This window comes from Rattus rattus, chromosome 1 (assembly GCF_011064425.1).
Source record: "Rattus rattus isolate New Zealand chromosome 1, Rrattus_CSIRO_v1, whole genome shotgun sequence".
Classification (NCBI taxonomy): Eukaryota; Metazoa; Chordata; class Mammalia; order Rodentia; family Muridae; genus Rattus; species Rattus rattus.
The window spans coordinates 34594159-34612583 of record NC_046154.1 but is presented as its reverse complement, the minus strand read 5'-3'; the positions used below and the strand labels follow the sequence as shown (position 1 = coordinate 34612583).

At 48.6% G+C, this 18425-nt stretch overlaps 1 protein-coding gene and 1 non-coding gene across 2 annotated transcripts in view; one reads left to right on the top strand and one right to left on the bottom strand.

Moving 5' to 3' along the window:
* The window catches only part of Macf1 (microtubule actin crosslinking factor 1), a 323248-nt gene that overhangs the window by 304405 nt on the left and 418 nt on the right, over positions 1-18425 (bottom strand). Inside the window, 1 exon segment of the mRNA XM_032898600.1 lies at positions 15271-15542. Coding sequence (XP_032754491.1) covers positions 15271-15490 — 220 coding nt within the window. The 5' untranslated portion in view covers positions 15491-15542.
* On the top strand, positions 10945-11048 carry LOC116890346. Its single transcript, XR_004386568.1, has one exon. It is a non-coding gene; the product is annotated as a U6 spliceosomal RNA (small nuclear RNA).

Genomic DNA, 18425 nt, shown 5'->3' with positions numbered 1-18425 from the left:
TTACAGATGGTTGTGAGCCACCATGTGGTTGCTGGGAATTGAACTCAGGACCTCTGGAAGAGCAGTCAGTACTCTTAATCTTTTTTTTTTTTTTCTTTTCTTTTCTTTTTCCTAGAGCTGGGGATCGAACCCAGGGCCTTGCGCTCGCTAGGCAAGCGCTCTACCACTGAGCTAAATCCCCAACCCTTATGTAAGCACTCTTAAGTTCTCTTAACTGCTGAGCCATTTCTGTATCCCCTCCTTTTACATTTGTTTTAATTTATTTGTTTTGTTTGTTTGTTTGTTTTGCAGCCCTGGCTGTCCTGGAACTCACGGAGATCCACCCGCCTCTGACTCCTGGGTACTGGTATTAAAGGCATTTGATAACATACCCAGCCTCCTTTTATTGTGGGACAATATCTCTCTAAATTGCCCAGGCAAGCTTTGAACTTGCAATTCTCCTTTACTAGCCTCTTCGTTTACTTTTACAGTAAGGATAATTTATTTACAAGCCTCCTGAGTACCTGAGACTATAAGCCTGTGCCACCACACTGTCTCCCTTTTCTTTATTTCTTTCTTGTTACATTTTTATTTCTTTTTCATGCATGGGGATGTGTGTGCATGCCAAGGCATAGTCACGAAGGTCAGATGACAAGGTTTGAACATTGGTTCTCTTCCTCAACCCTTATTCTCGTTTCTTTGAGGCAAGGTCTTTCTCGATTCTTCCTTTGAAAATTCCCACAAGGCTGTCCTTGACCCTGAGATCCTTTTGCCTCAGCCTCAGTTACAGGCATGCACTGTCAACTTACCTTTTTTGTGAGTAGTTTTCTGTTTTAATTTATGTGCAGGAGGGGTTCGGGATTTAGCTCAGTGGTAGAGCGCTTGCCTAGGAAGCGCAAGGCCCTGGGTTCAGTCCCCAGCTCCGAAAAAAAAAAAAAAAGAACCAAAAAAAAAAAAAATTTATGTGCAGGAATGTTTTGCCTGCCTGCATGCATGTGTACAAAATAGTGCCTACAGAAATCCTAAGAGAGTTTTGAATCCCCTGAAACTGGCAATGCATATGACTGTGAGTCACCATGCACATGCTGGGAATTGAATTCAGGTCCTCTGCAAGAGCAGCCATACTCTTAGCCACTGACCCGTCTCTCCAGCCCTGAACAACTTGTCTTTTAGCCTTCCTGTAGCATTAGCTTTGTAAGGCCTGGGGCTTTTATGAGAGGATGCCTGAGATCCTCAGCATAGGGCAAACAGCAATGTATATTTAGAACACTCTTGAATGTTTAAAATTTTGATCAGCTACAAAATAAATGAAATGATCTCAAAATACTGAGCTGTCTGTGACTACTGAGTAGGCTACCGTATTTAAGAACGTTGGGCTGGCTTTGTGGCTCAGTGGTGGAGTACATCCTTAGCATGCAGAAACCTTACTTCAGTCTCAGCTCACACGGACACACAAACACTATGTCTATTTCTCGTGGCAGCATTTTCCCCAGAACCAAACTAACCGTTTACCTACAAAATCCAGTCCCTTCATCTCCAACTACTGAAACCCTACAGGGGAGCTTACTGTCAATACAGGAAGCCATTTTTAACTGGCCCAGACAGAAGTTCTTAATAATTCCACCTGTGTGGAATTCCAGCTGTGTAGGAGTAGAGAAGGCCTTTAATCCCAGCACTCCAGAGGTAGGTGGATCTCTGTGAGTTTGAGACCAGCCTGGTATAGGAACCAGGTTCCAGGACAGCCAAGGCTGTTACACAGGGAACCTTGTCTCTAAAAACAAACAAAATTAACTCAGGAGCTGGGTGTCATGGTGCATGCCTTTGATCCCAGCACTCCTGAGGCGCTCTCTGTGAGTTTGGAGCCAGCCCGGTCTACATAGTTCTAGGACAGCCATAGCTACATAGTTAGACAATGTCTCAGAAAACAAACCAAACAACAAACAACAAACAGTGTTTACTCAGTGGTCAAGAACTGAAGCCATTTTCTATTCCGATTGGAGAGAGGGAAGCAAGAAACCCTGTCTCCCTCCCCTCCCCAACCTCGAGGAGACTTACTGCCAACACTTCTTCAACTTGGCTTAAGCAGCTCTATTTTCTACGTGTGAATTAATGCTTTATAAATACACTTGCTAGTAAGGTGTGTGTGTGTGTGTGTGTGTGTGCGCGCGCGCTTTATTCCTCTTTATGGCACTGCTGTGTCTTTTACATGCCGTGCCTTTTACATTCCCCTGTAGAAGTTGGTAGCAGGCACAGGCACTGAGGGCCACTCAGTTTGATCATTTGGTTGGAAGCAAGTGGCCAGGTTCTAGTCTGTCTTAGGAGTCCTGCCTCCAGCTCTAGCCCCTCCCACTTTGGCCCATCCCAGACAAAGTTGCTTTCTGCCTTGGAAACCTAAGTTTTGCCCTAAGTCCCTTAGTCCCCTCAGGGCAGCTAGACTTTGCTCTTATGCTGCCCTCTTCTGCTATAAAAGTCCTGTATCCCTCATCCCAAAAGCTTGCATGGTGCCAGCCACCCCAGGAAGAAGGTTCCCTGCCACCCAGCAGCCCATCACTATAGCAACCCTCAAAATGGTTACCCAGATGGCTGGGTAACCATAGTAACTGGCTAAGTCTCACCACCTTAGCTTCTCCCTCGGCCTTCTCCTCTGACTTCTCAGAGCCACTGCCAAAGAATCTCCCATCCTCACTCCAGAGGATGAGTGGGAGGACCCTTAACAAGAAGCTGTCCCAAAGAATGGGGTGGGCCTGTCATGGCACAGAGCATAGAAAGCATGTGAAGACACTAGTGAACCATGAAGTGCTACGCAGATGCTGCCATTATCTGTAAAGGCAGCGGTTGCCTTAGGCAGAGCTGGAGTCCTTGCCCGTTTGGCCCCTTACTGGTTGAGAGACCTCAGGCAAGGTATGAGATCTCCGGGTGTCTGTCTCTTCACTAGAGAGCATCTGCTTCTTAAAATCCGTTTAACCATTGTGGTCCAGAACAGCCTACAACATGCAAAACACACAGCCCGGTATTCCGAACAGATCAGTACAGTTACAGAGGGCCCTGGCCCCCCCACCATCTCCCAACTATGTGAATAAAACTGTCCTCTTTTTCCTCTTGCAAGAATCAAGCCTCACTGGGCAATGGTTGTGCATGCCTTTAACCCCAGCACCAGGAAGGCAGACAGGTGAATCTCTGAGTATGAGGACAGCCTGGTCTACAGAGCAAATTCTAGGGCAGCCAGGGCCACACAGTGAAAGCCTGTCTTGAAACAAGCCAACAAAGATCCAAGCCTCATTCATAGCAGGCTGCATTATACAGGAAACTGGGAGGTTTCTAAAACTGAAAGACATGGCAAGTTATCTATGAAGCTTCCCCTCCGCCTGAAACCCCACCTTCCCACACTGCTCCACGACAGGAGCCTGTGAAAGGATAGAACCTACCATTAACTCCCACCAACAGGCCCTACAGTGTGGTGGCCTCTGGCTTTAGGTGAGAACATTGGTGTGGAATAATTCCCCAAGCATCCCACCGAGACTTAAATACAGGCTCTTCTGAAGTGGCAGAATACCTTCCCACTGTCATCTTAAAAACCTTTCACACACGGAAGACTAAGATTCAGTCTCAACTTCTTATTTTATTTTCATTTTGCTTTTTTGAGATGAGGTTTCTCTATATAGTCTTCACTGTCCTGTGTTTTCCAGGTGCCTGGATTACAGGTTCACATCACCATCCTGTGTTTCATTTCTCCCTCTTCTCTCTCTCTCTCTCTCTCTCTCTCTCTCTCTCTCTCTCTCTCTCTCTCTTTCTTTTGTAGTAAGAGCAGGGGACAGTCTCACTACATAGCTCTGCCTAGCCTAGAACTCTCTCTGTAGCCCAGGCTGGCCCTGAATTCACAGAGAACAACCTGCCTCTGCCTCTGCCTCCTGAGTTCTGGGATTAAAGTCATGTGCCAACACACCCAGCTCAGCTTCCAACTTTCTGAGTTCTCAAAATCCATTTTGGGGATGCGCCCCTCCATTACCCTGGCAGAGTTCTGATTAAAGCCAGGGTCCATGGTCTGAAGTGTTTAAGGTACAACAGAGGCCACTGCCAAAACACAGCTCCTGGTTACAGAAGAACCCTCACTCTGTACATCCTTGGAGAAGAATGTGAATCTTGTCTGGAGGATCAAGATCCCCAAGCAGGGGACACAGTGTCCCGGAGACTCAGTACCTCCGGAGGCCTCTGGGCAGGGGCACTAGCTCTCTTCTTCAGATGTGGACCCTGGAGTAGATAAACATTCACTACTAGAGAAGGACGGCGGTGCAGTGTGACAGTTGAAAAGTGGGGCAGGTTGGGGTTGGGGATTTGGCTCAGTGGTAGAGCGCATGCCTAGGAAGTGCAAGGCCCTGGGTTGGGTCCCCAGCTCTGAAAAAAAAGAACCAAAAAAAAAAAAAAAAAGAAAAAAAAAAAAAAAGAAAAAAAGTGGGGCAGGAGATTGCCAAGCAGCTCAGTTCATAGACTACTACCCTCGAACGCCTAAGTCCTGCGTTCAATTTCCAGCACTACGACATAAACTCGGGAGGCAGAGGAAGAGGGATCTCTCAGTTCAAGGCCAGCCTGTCTACATAGTAAGTCTGGGACAGCCAGAGCTCCATAATGAGACCCTGTCTCCAAAAAAAAGCCCCAAAATTATAATACACACACACACACACACACACACACACACACACACACACAATCTCAGAACTCAAGATGAAGACAGGAGTTAGAAATCAAGGTCAGCTAGATAGCCATCAAGACTGGCCTGTGCCACATGAGACTGGCTCAAAACAAACCAGAGAGACAGGCGCAGGGCTGGTGGGAGTCTGTGATCCTAGCACTGAACGGGGGCTGTGGCAGACGAATCTCGTGTACCAGGCAAACCTGAGCTACACCGCAAGACCTGGTCTCCAAAACGGTGACAGAGGGGCCAAGAGGTGGCTCGAAGTCACGAAGTCACGAGTGCTTGCTATTGAGAAGGACCTGGCTTCTGTCCCCAGCTCTCACGTGGTGGCTCACAGCCCCGTGTAACTCCACTTGCAGTGAATCAATGCCCTCTTCTGGCCACTCCAGGCACCAGACATCCAGGCAAAGCACTCATACACATAAAAATGAATTTTAAAGACTTTTTAAATTTATTTATTTTTTTATGTATGTGAGTACACTGTCACTGTCTTCAGACACACCAGAAGAGGGCATCAGATCCCATTACAGATGGTTGTGAGCCACCATGTGGTTGCTGGGACTCAGGTCCTCTGGAAGAGCAGTCAGTGCTCTTAACTGCTGAGCCATCTCTCCAGCCCTTAAAGATTTTTTTTTTCTTTTTTTCTTTTTTCTTTTTTTCGGAGCTGGGGACCGAACCCAGGGCCTTACGCTTGCTACGCAAGCACTCTACCACTGAGCTAAATCCTCAACCCAAGATTTTTTTTTTTAAAGGCACAAATTTCTAACACATAAGAAAGAGGCCCTGTGTTTGATCTCCAGCACTACAAAAATATAAGAATTTAAAAATCTATAAAGCCGGGCATGGTTGCACATGCTTTGAATCCTAACATTCAGCAAAAGTAGGCAGATATCTTGGGAGTTCACAGTCAGATTGGTCTACATTGAGAGTTCCAGGGCAGCCAGGGCTACACAGAGAGACCACGTCTCTAATAGTTGTGATAAAAATGATAGAGGCGGACTGGAGAGATGGCTCAGCGGTTAAGAGCACTGACTGCTCTTCCAGAGGTCCTGAGTTTGATTCCCAGCAACCACATGGTGGCTTACAACCATCTGTCATGGAATCCAATACCATCTTCTGGTGTGTCTGAAGACAGCTACGGTGTACTCACATACATAAAGTAAATAAATAAATCTTAAAAAAAAATGATAGAGGCCAGGCAGTGGTGGTATATGCCTTTAATCCCAGCACTTGGAAGGCAGAGGCAGGCAGATCTCTGAGATCAAGGCCAGTCTAGTCTACAGAATAAGTTCCAGGACAGCCAGGCCTACACAGAGAAACCCTGTTTCAATTTTTATATCTATATTATAAATATAATATGTCTCCAGAGAGAGAGATCTTGAATTGCCAGACATAGTAGCACATGCCTATAATTTAGCAGTCAGGAGACATAGGAAGGAGGATTGTTCAGGCCAAAAAAAAAATTTTTTTTTAAATCCATTATGGAGTGGTGGGGGTTTCCCCCTTTATTTCCAATGCTTGGGAAGCAGAGAAGCAAATCAGTTCAAGGTCAGCCTGGTACAGAACAGCCAAGGCTACACAGAGAAACCCTGTCTTAACAAACCAAAAAAAAAAAAAAAAAAAGTCATTATTTTATGCAACAGATATAAGCTAATAGAAGTGAGCAACATTGGGGGTGGGCAGGGGAAATACACCAGCCACTGCACAAAGTTTCCTTTAGGTATTGGGAGCTGAGCCTAGGGCCCTATGCAGGCTAGGCAAGTGGTCTACCCCGAGCTGTCCCCAGCTACCTTTTATATATTTACTCTAAGACAAAGTCTTAGTAAAGTTCCTCAAGTTGAACCATCAATCCTCCTGCCTCAGCCTGCTGAGTAGCCTATAGTACCAAGCCCACCTCTTTTACATAACTATGGAGCAGGAATGGAATGAATAAGGTGATTGATTGATTGATTGATTGATGGACAGATGATAGATGGATGGATGGATAGATGGATGGATAGTGGATGGATGATGGATTGACTGAGTTAGTTGGTAGTTAGTTAGTTAGTTAGTTAGTTAGTTAGTTAGTTGTTAGTTATGAGACAGCATCTCACTATGTAGCACTGGCTGGCCTAGAACTCATTCAGATAAGATTGTTTGTTTGTTCGTTTATGAGGCAGTGTCTCACCATGTAGCTCTGGTTGCCCTAGAACTCACTCTGTAGACCAGGCTGCCTGGAATTCACAGAGCTCTCTCTGCATCTGCCTCAGGAGCTCTGCAAATTAAAAGCGTTTGCCACGATCCCAGTTATGACAGGAAGTTCTTGTTTCTGGGTGATGGGTATTCAGAGCACCATCCCTTCTACACTAGCATTGCTTCCAACTTTCTGGAAAGAGGGAGGGGCTTTGGCCTCAGTTGGCCCTGAAGCGCAGTACTGAATAACTCCAAGGGGATATCATGCCTGTGGGGCTTCAGGAGGCACCACGCACACTGATAACGATGACCTCTGGCTTCCACTAGCTTCCTGGACACCTCTAGAGAAGTTGCTTAGTTTTATTGCTGCAAATAGCCGTGATTTCCCAGGGTTCTGCGAGGATGACAGGACGTGTATAAAGTCCTGGTACACATCTCGGCGCTCAGCAGCAGAACTACCAGCCGTGGAGGAGCTTTCAAGCCGGGTCCAGAATTCAGCCCCGACCCACACCCTGTGTTCTTTAATTCCTAACTCCCACCCAGCTGCTCTCAATTCATTTTCTTCCCTTCCTACTGAGGGCAAAGAAAGGAGAGAAAGAATAAAAGCACATAATGGGTGTGCCCTCTCTCTTCTCGGTGTTCTAGCAAGCGTCTAATTCTTTTCCAAGTCCCAGATCAAAGGCTTCCGTGGCTCCAGGTCCCAGATAGGCAGATGCAAGAGGAGCCTCTCCCCTAAGAACCTCCACACGATTTTCCTCAGCTTCAGGTCAGCACTGCTTTCCTGGGCAGGAGCTGGACGCTGACGCTTTGAACAACATAGCTAAAGGAATGTTTATGGAGTCAGCAAATGCATGACCAATGTAAGCACATTCATAGACCAATGAGAAACTGTGTTGGAATCCAAGATACTCAGGGGAACAGCCACTGTAGATGAAGGGTTACCTATAGAGCAGACACAGGGCCAGGCAGCTTACTCCCCTGACCTTAGTTAGCCCACGTTGTAAGGCTAAGAAGCAGCTCTCTTGTTCCCTAATTTTAACAATGAAAATGTGGGGCCCAATCAGGTAAGTAACTTTTCAGGGTCCACACCTGAGATATGTAAAGCCATTCCCTTGCATGAATGAATGGAAGAGAAAATAAACATGGAAATGAGCAAGTGGAGGTCTGAGGACAGCATTCTCAAGACCAGTCATAGAGGCTCCGAGCAGAATCCTCCCCTGAGTTTCCACTGAGTGAAAACTTCTGGGGTAAGAGCAGGGCACAGCCCATTAATCATTCTGCAGATTACAGGGCTTTCACATCTCTTTAGCAGCAACCTTAGTCCAAAGAGAGATCCCGGCTCGGAAGGCCCTTTCTTTTCCTACAGAAGAGTCCAGGCAGAGCCAGCAATCTGCTACAGGCAGTCTATAAAGCCAGACCACAGTAGGTCTCAGCTATAGCAACCATGAAAAAGATGCCAGACAGCCTCAGTATAACACTTGGAGGTGGGGGATAATTCATTCTCACGCCCAGGTAAGGTCACAGGCCTTTCTGCGGTGGAGTACTGATAGAGTAGAGACTAAGTGCAGTCCAAGATTCCAATACACTCAGTTCTACACTTCTTCTAGTGGCGTTTCAGCTCTAAGAAATGACAGCCTTCCATAGTCCCCAAAGCATCCGGTCCTTCCTCTGCATGCCTAACCTTCAGAACAGACAGCCACGCGTCAGACTGCCATTGCTCTGAAACTCACTCAGAAAGCATGATGGATAACCAAGGGTACAGACAGGATTGTCATTGGGATGCAGCAACCACCTCCCTGACCAGCTGGGGGTCCCAAAGGGACGCTGAGCCTCAGAGAAAGGACAGCTTGGCTATCCTTTTTGCGGCTTGCACAGAATTCTGCCCACGTGGTCATTCTCTATCCCTCCAGTGAATGTGACCCAGATTTACTTTCAAAGCGCTGCAGCTGAGCTGGTGGTGCGTAGCTACCGTTCACTCTGCCCCACTTTCCCAGGCCTCCCCTGCTATTGAAACCAGGCTCCAGGACAGAGCCAGGCACCCATAACGCAGAGTCAGAAGGAGGGAGAGAAGCTGGGAAGAGAATGAGCCTTCTTGGGTACAAAGCTACAAAATGCTCAGGATGAGAAAGATTGCTTGCCCAGGAATGTGGGTTCCCAGGAGAATTACTCCTTAGGGTCCCACTTCCTACCCCTCCGGGCCTCGATTCCATCTGTGGCTTGGACAGAACAAATCACTTCCATCTGCTTTCTGACAAGGCCTTGGAACGAACAAGGAAAGCAATAGAAGTGGCAAGCCCAGGCCCATTCCTTGCCGGCCTAGGAAACCACTGGCCTCCTGCAGCCTTCCCTGCCTCTTTTGGTGGTTTTCCAGGTAGTAGGAAGCGGCACTAAGTGCAGTAACAGGTATGAAAAGCTCGTCTGCTGGTCCCTGGCCACCCTTTTACAGATGAAACTGAAGCACTACAGGGGCTAGAAGTCCTGACTGTGCATAAAACTGTCACTGTAGCTCCTGGGACATAGCTGGGGCTCTGTCTTTTTATCAAATGGATGGATGGATGGATGGATGGATGGATGGATGGATGGATGGATGGATGGACGGACAGATGGATCTGCTGTCCTGGAGGAAAGTTGCATGAAGGAAAAGGGGGAACAGGTGCCCTTCTGTGAAGTGCATGAGAGAATCCTCAGAACTGTCCACCCAGGGTCAGAAAAGCAAGAAGGGACTCCTGATTATTACAAGGTCCACATCTGCTGTGGCCGAGGAACCTGGGAACAAAGAGCTTAGACCTAAGATGCAGAAGGGTTAGAAGAGATACATTGTCTGATAGGAGGGGTCAGAGGGCAGCTTCCTGGAGGAGGCTCTAATGGAGTAGATGTCGGGAATGGGGTAAATGAATGAATCTATGCCAGACTGGTTAACCAGGCTGTGTGCATTCTCAGCCTGAGCTCCTGTGTGCCCAGCTCTCACCATGTAATCCACTTCCTTCCTGCCATCCTCTCAGCTAGACGGAACTCCGTGAAGAAAGGACCGTATCTTTGGCTATCTTTTAATATCAATGACAAAAACAAAAAAGGAGGGCAGTCTGGGAAGTGACTGCAGAAAGATCGAGAATCAGACGCCAAGGGGAGAAGGCATCTTCAAAACAGGACCCTGGGAAGTCTCCTGCAGGGCCATAGGCTTACTTCCTAAGTCAGCTCACTTTGCTGATTAATCAGAGAAGGTAGCTTGCTCTCTTTCTCTTGCCCTGCTGTGGAAGGAGTCTTTCCCTGACAACTCGGGCTTCCTTACTCTTTCTCTAAACCTCCTCCCCATGTGGCTCCCTGCCTCCATGACCCCTAATTCAAACAGCATGAGGCTTTCCCTCTCTTCCTTGTCCTCCTCCTCCAGGAAGCTGCTGAGATTTACAGTTTGCTTGCCCTGGGAATTTTCTTGTAGATTTTAATAGAAATGGCATCAACCTTCCAGAAACCAAACAAACAGAAAAAAAGTGGACTTGGTGACACACACCTGAAATCCATCTCTTGGTAGGAAGGCAGAAAGATCAGAATTCAAGTCATTATCTGCTACACAGATTATTCAAGGCCAGCCTGGTCTGTACAAGACCCTGAACAAAACAAAACAAAACCCAAGAAGGGCCTACACACCCGATGTTAGAGGGAAGGATGAATACCTCATAGATGGGTTGAATATCTTTGTACTAGCCCTGCCCTAGTCAAAAACAAGACACCTCACACATATCTACAAAAAAACCTAGTCACAACCTCTATACAAATCTATATGCAACATATGAGAATGGTGCCCCCTAGAGTTGTGTGGTTGTAATTTTGACCATTTTCATCACCTGTTCTCCATAGATCTCAAAGAATGCAGCATTTTGGGGCTGGAGAGATGGCTCAGAGATTAAGAACACTGACTGCTCTTCAGAGGTCCTGAGTTCAATTCCCAGGATCTACATGTGGCTCACAACCATCTATAATGGGATCTGATGCCCTCTTCTGATGTGTGTAAAGACAAGGTACACACACACACACACACACACACACACACAAAATATAAATAAATAAATATTTTAAAAAAGACCTACTCAAGGCACCAGAAGGATGTTTGCTCCAACTACACATATACTACAATTGGAACGATACAGAGAAGACTAGCATGGCCCCGTGCAAGGATGACACACAAATTCCTGAAGCGTTCCATATTTTTGCATGGTATGTACTCAGTGATAAGTGGATATTAGCCAAAAAGTACAGAATGTCCATGACACACCCCATAGACCCAAAGAAGTTAAACAAGGCCAGCTCAAGTGAGGATGCTTAAATTCCACTTAGACAGGGGTGGGGGGTTGGGGGACAAATAAAATAGTAATGGGAAGCAGAGAAAGGGAGGGACCTGGGTGAGAGAGGAGGGGTAGGGAGGAGGGGGACAGGATCAGGTATAGGCAGAGACAGGAGAGAGGCCCAGGGGGCCAGGAGAAGGATGGAAACACGCAGCTGCCGGGGTGGAGGGGGGGGGGGAGGGGAATCTCTAAGAAGTTCCAGAGACCTAGGATGGCAGAGGCTCCCAGGACTCAATGTGGGTGACCTTGGCTGAAGTGCCCTACATTGGAGATGTGGAACCTGAAGAGACCACCTCCAGTAGCCAGACAGGACCCCCAGTGGAGAGATGGGACACCGACCCACCTACAAAATTTTCAAGCCAAAATTTCTCCTGTCTAAAAGAAATGCAGTGACAAAGACGGAGCAGAGACTGAGGGAATGGCTGAGCAGCCATGGGCCCAACTTGGGATCCATCTCACGGGTGGGCACCAATCCTCGACACTGTTACTGATGCTATGTTGTGCTTGCAGACAGGAGCCTAGCATGGCTGTCCTCTGAGTGGCTCTACCCAGCTGGTGACTGAGACAGATGCAGATACTCACTGCCAAGCATGGGACGGAGGTCAGGGACCCCTAATGGAAGAGCAAGGGGAAGGATTGAAGGAACAAACTAAGGGAATGAAGGAACCCCACAGGAGACCAACAGTGTCAACCAACCTGAATCCCTGGGAGCTCCCAGAGACTCAGTCACCAACCAAAGAACAAACACGTGCTTGTCCGAGGTCCCCAGCACACATGTAGCAGAGGACTGCCTTGTTTGGCCCAGTCTTGCACAGACTTTATGTCCTAGGGTTGGGGGATACCCACCCTCTCAGAAGTGAAGGGGAGGTGGGACTGGATGGGGGCAGCATTAGGGATGTAAACAAATTAAATAAATTAATAACAATAATAACAACATAATAGTATCAATAATAATAATAATAATAATAATAATAATAATAATAATAATAATAATAATGAAATGACACCAGAAAGGGCTAGGGACTGGGAAGTCTCTACATTTGATGAGACTGATTCCAACACCTCCCACTTTGCTTCATAACCCAAAACCTGAGGGAGAAGAAAATTACACAGGACACAGCAGCTGCTTCCAGTGTGAGCCTGACTTCCTTCCTCCCAGAAGGCAAGTTCTGCCTTAGGGAGCATCAGAGCATTCAGGATCTCTCAGCACCCCTGCACCTACATGTGGGAGTCTCCCTGGAGGCAAGGCTGCCTGTTTCTTTACTCTGGTGGAGCCCCCACGACATTCTAAAATCATATAGAGACTTCAGCCAGACGCTAAAGTAGCAGTCTCGCCTGTCTCTGCTGCCTCTCTCCTCCCCTGCTAAAGAAACACACCCAACTGCAGCAGGGCTATTTTTAAACCCAGCAGTTTCCCCATCTCCAGCCTCATTGGTCCAGCCCCCTCCTCAAGACAGTCATTGGTGGTGTTAGCATGCAAAGACCAGCATAGTGCCAGAAACAAAGCAGCAACAGCCCAGCCCAGCACCTGCCCAGCCCTTTGCTCTGCTGACCAGGCAGGGTCCTGAGGGCCTTTGCCTGATGATTAAGCTCCCTTGAATCCCCTTGACTTAGAGCCTAGACGAGAATCGCAAACACCAGGGCCTTCTCTGAGAAGACTTAGGAGAAACTGTCGCAAAGCCATCTAGAACGGCATGTGAGTGGTGGAGGATGAATTAGAATATAAGGAAGGGGAAATGAGGCATCCCATCTGCCTTCAGAAGAACCAGGGGTCTGTGACTCAGAGCCCCCTGAGTTGTGCTCCTTTGAGGCCAGTGAGGCTAGCGAGGCTAACAGCGAGTAAACCCCTTCCTGCATTCCAGGGCCTGCTCCAAACTTTGTTACTAGATAATGTTTCAGGGGCAAAACAGTTGAGAAGGACTTCCTCCGAGGGATCTCTTTTGCCCACCAGCAGTTCAAACTGCAGCCTACCTGCCGAGGCTCTCGGCTATCTGCTCTTCTAGAACTCCCTCCGGCATCTTTCTTGACCCTAACTCTCCATAACCATCTCAATTCTAATTTCCCGTTACAGCCCACTGCCTGTTCCTCTTCACAATCGCCCACATAGTAGCCTCTAAATACTTCTTGCACTCATTTGGCCGCCACTCCCTACTTGATGACCTCTAGCATGCCCAAGGCCCTGTGTAAGTCACTGAAGGTCAGCACATAAAATAAGCCACAGCACTGAATTGCTGGCAGTGGAGAGGGAGTGATAGGCTCCCTGTGGGTTAACTGCTCTGCTGTGCAAGGGAACAGGAGGAGAGAGAGGCATGAATGTAACAGTGGAGGAGGAGGAGGCTTTGGGTACCACTGGAGGCCTTAGGGCTAGAAGGGCTGATCCTTGAGGAGGAGGAGGAGGAACTGCCAACATCTCGCAGAGAAGAAAATTAAAACCTAGAGGTTAGATCCCACAAGCGGCATACCTTGAAGGACAAGCAAGCTACTGCACAGTTCTGCAGGGGGAGAGGTGCCGGCCGGCCAGCGACGTGGAAAAGATAGAATAGGGCCTGGTTGGGGGTGGGTCTTTATGTTGAAGCTTTTATTTCCCAGGCAGTGAGGAGCCAAAGATGGCTTCTAAGCGGTTGGGTAACAGGAGGCAGGTTTGCCCTTTAGAATAAAATGCTCTCACAGTCACATGGAAGGAGGAAAAAGTGAGGGAACTGGAACCATTAGGTTGATCAGACAGTGTGGTAACATACAACAAACTGAAGGTGTGTTATCTGCCTGGCAGAGCAGACAGCTCGGACAGGCCTTGGTAATGGACTTCACCGCACACACTGGGGCACTTCTCTATCTCTCTACCTACATGGTGACACCAGCATCTGCTGGGACACTGAGCGTACTCGGGCAGACAGCTGCAGATGCCCTCAGTAAAGGCAGCTCCTTCATTAAGTCAAGATGCTGAGGGCTGGAGAGACGCTCGGCAGTTAAGAGCCTCGGCCACTCTTACAGAGGACCCGGATCCAGTTGCAAGCACCCGCACTGAGAGCTCATCACCACCTGTGACTCCTTGGCCCTTCTGAGACCAAAGCCTACACTCCTAAGCACAGCTGCTTGGGAAGGACAGACAGGCACCTCCTGACAAGGGGAGGCAGCACCTACCCTCACGCCGAGTTCCTGGAGAAACTACATAAGACCTTCGAAAGGCAATATGGCTAAAATCGGCTTCTTCAAAGACTTCCTTATGAGGAAATAACAGACATCAAAAGTTTTTATTCCTAATCAGTGATATTAGAGCACTGTCAACTACAGCAGAACGTTTGGGAAAGAACAAGAGTTAGAAAAACCTCAAAACACAGCCTTTAAAAAGAAGGACAAGGGGTTGGGGATTTAGCTCAGTGGTAGAGCGCTTGCCTAGCAAGTGCAAGGCCCTGGGTTCAGTCCTCAGCTGGGGGGGGGGGGACGGACGGGACCCACAAAGTCTCAGCCAGGTGTGGTGACACAGGCTTCCTATCCCAGCACTCAGGAGGCAGAGGCAGGTGGAGCTCTGTGATTTTGAGGCTAGCCTGGTCTACAGAGCAAGTTCCAGCCAGGGCTACATAGTAAGACCCTGTCTGGAAAAATACAAAAGTAAAATTTAAAATAACCCATGACGTCTGAGACGTCAATATGAAGCTCTTTTACAGGGTAAATGAAGAGACAGAGCTACACTGGAACACAGGCCACCAGCGAAATTATTATGTTCGTAAACTACAGCTAAGCAGGAAAACACCGGAGAGAGGTGCGGCTGTGAGACTAGACCTCGCTCAGCACAGGATAGCATGTTTTCTTTTTCTTTATCTTTTCCTTTACTTTCTCTTCCTTCCTTCCTTCCTTCCTTCCTTCCTTCCTTCCTTCCTTCCTTCCTTCCTCCCCCCCCTCTTTCTCTCTTTTTTGGGTTTCTCTTGAATGTTCTTTCACTGTCTTTGCAACAATAATAATCATCAAAACAACAAATTAGATTCCAGCTGACTTGGCTGAGAGGACCTCTCAGCCCCTCACCGTACCGGCCCAAACTCTTCCCCTCAAGCCCATAGCAGCCAGCTAGCAAACGCTGGAGACTGTTCTTACCAGCAACTCTGACCACGGCGCGTTCTGCAGGGTCCAGCACAGAATCCTGGCTTTTCCGCTTCTTCTGCTCATGCAGTGGCAGGTTCCAGGGCAAGGTGTCCCCAGGGGGACAGGGAGACAGGCTCCCTGACCGCTCACTCCTGTACGATCTCTCGCTACGACATGACCTCTCACTCCGACAGGATCGCTCACTGAGCGTTTCTTCATCAGAGGAAGACATGGTCCAAGCAGGAGTAGCTACAGGAAGGACTAGATGTCCTGGGAGAAGGGATCTGAAAGAGAAAGGGAAGAATGTGAACAGAATGAAGGGTCACACAAGGATCCCTGACACTTGGGTCCTGACTCCTAGGCCTGCTATTGACTTGACGTGTTTACCTACCTGAACCTCCAAAATGAAACAGCACACGCCAAGACTAATGTATGGGGCTTAGGGGAAAATTATATTAGGTAATGCACACACACATGCACACATGTACATACACACATGCACACATGTACATACACACACACACACACACACACACATCAGAGAGAGAGGGAGAGGAGAGAAGAGAGAGGGGAGAGAGAGAGAGAGAGTGTGTGTGTGTGTGTTAAGGTTAAGAGTATACTGTTGGGGCTGGAGAGATGGCTCAGTGATTAAGAGCATGGACTGTTCTTCCAGAGGTCCTGAGTTCAATTCCAGGCAACCACATGGTGGCTCACAACCATTTATAATGGGGATCTTATGCCCTCTTCTGGCGTGTCTGAAGACAGAAACAGTATACTCACATGTATGAAATAAATAAATCTTTAAAGAAAGGGAAATAAATAGATCTTTAGATAGAGAGAATACTGTTCTTGTCGGAGACCTGACTTCGGTTCCCAGCACCCACTTCAGGACGATCACAACTGCCTGAGCTGTGACTGTAGCTCCAGGGAGTCAAGGCTCCCCTCTAGCCTCTGCAGGCTCCAGTGTTCATGTGCACACATCCATACACAAACAACACATACATACAGAATTAACAATAAAATAAGTTTTTAGCTAAGCATGGTAGTGCACACCTGTAATCCCAGCACTCAGGAAGCAGAGGCACGCAGATCTCTGTGAGTTCAAGCCCAGCCTGGTCTACCTGGCATGTTCCAGGTTAGCCATGGCTACATAGCGAAAGTCTGACTAAAAAAACAAAAATGCACCACAAACCTTAGCTTCTATTACTGATAGCCAGGCAGAAAAATAGGAGCTTAATTTCTACTCCATTATCCACTAGCTATACGTCCTCGGAGAAGCCATTTAATCTTGCTGTCCTCAACATTCTCGCCTATAAAATGGAGATGACGCTAGCTAGCATCCAATCACACAAGGTTGTTTGCAAGAACTAAATAAGATCCTGCCGTTTGATGCCAGGTACCCAGTAAGCACTCAATAAAGAATCTATTACCTCCCCCTTCTTCTTACCTCCCAGGAATGCTATAAGGATAAAATGGGACAACAGATGGGAAGTATTTTCAAAAGCTAACACAGGATCTCATTGGCAGGAATGAAAAGAAGCATGAGGTAGAAAAGGTGGAAATCCCCGATTTCTCCTTCAGTGCACAGATTAGACACAGCACTGAACCTGAAGCAAGATAGACCTGGTGCAGTCACTTACAGTTAGTGAGATCAGGGTCAAGTTACTCCCACCTCTCGGGGACTCAGTTTCACCATCTGCACGGTGGGGGAGGGACAAGACTTCTCCTTAGAGGATATTTTAAGGACACCGTGAAATGTGCATGTAAACTTAGCTGGTGCCATGTATGTCACACAGCAGGCGTTAGATAAAATATTCATTGGCTCATTCCAAGGGCTGTGCGGGAATAGATCACACAGCATGGGGGCAGGGGTGATGGTAAGGACCGGCAGTTTTTCTGGTCAGTTTAGCTAGTGGAGGGAGAAGAGTGGAAATGCAATCCAAGCCAGCTGGGCTCCACCAGCCAGACTGGGCAGCCTTCCCTCAGTCAGGCCCAGCTCACTGCTCAGAACCATCTGCTACACATGGCCCACCACCCCAAGGGCTCTCGGAGCCAAGCTGGTGCATGCCTTCATCTGTCAGCCTTCCTATAAGGCCCCAGATTTAGTTCAGGTATACAGCAATGTTGGGGCTTTAGAGTCCAGGGAAGGCAAAAGCTGTCTGTCAACTTTTCCTAACGGGGGATATCTGCACACTGAGCTGTGCAGAGCAGGAACGTAGCCTAAATGGCTGGGTCTTTGGCACGTCTCCTCCTGGATTCTGGGAATCTCAGCTTAGAAGCAGCTAGAGGCAGAGACTGCCTCCTGGGTCACTGACATCTTCCCCAGAAGCACAGAACTCAGACAAAAGAAGCATCCTACGGTGTAGGGGGGTGGGGGGGAGGCTCTGTGAAACCCGGGGCAGACAGAACAGCTCTGCCAGGACACTCCTGTGCCAGGAGTGTGTGGGTCTTTTCATGGAACAGTAAGACCCTATCTTACCACCGAAAGAGTCGAAAAGATCCAAGGACTGGCACAGCTTTGCCCTTTATCGCAGCACTTGCCTCTAGTCTCACCATGACCATCTAGCACCTACCTCCCACCTTTTTTTGTCCGTCCAGGTGCTGATGTGACAGCCCCAACCTCCGGGAAACTCAGGCTATGCACCCATCCTACCCTCAACGCTGGGCAGGAGACTGCCCCTCCTCTCAGACCACCTGCTTCATTCTAGAGCCGCCCATTCCCCTCCTAGACGCCCATTTTTACTACAAAGGCCCCCCGCAAAAGCAAGGCCTCTTTCCTGAGAAGCCCGGCCCGCCTCGGCTCTACACCGCTCGCTGACAGTCCCCGACCCCTCAGGCACACTCACACCTGTGTGACCTCCGGGCTTCCGCCCTATTCCTCAATCACTCTGGTCACTCCATCCAGCCCGGGTTGGAAGGAACGCGCGCCCACACCCCCCAGGCATCGCGGCGGTTCCCGGGCTACCTGGGTCCGCTACAAGCATCTGACCCGGCATTGGCAGGCTGCAGCCCTCCCCACCTCGCCTGCACCCCCACCGTGGGGGAGGGGCGCTCCCGGGAGCCGGTGGCGGCGCGGGTGGGTCCGCGTGCCCGCCGCGCGTGACTGACAAAGAGCGGGGACGCGTGACCGAGGATCGGCAGGGCGTCGGTGCCACCGGCGATCTCCG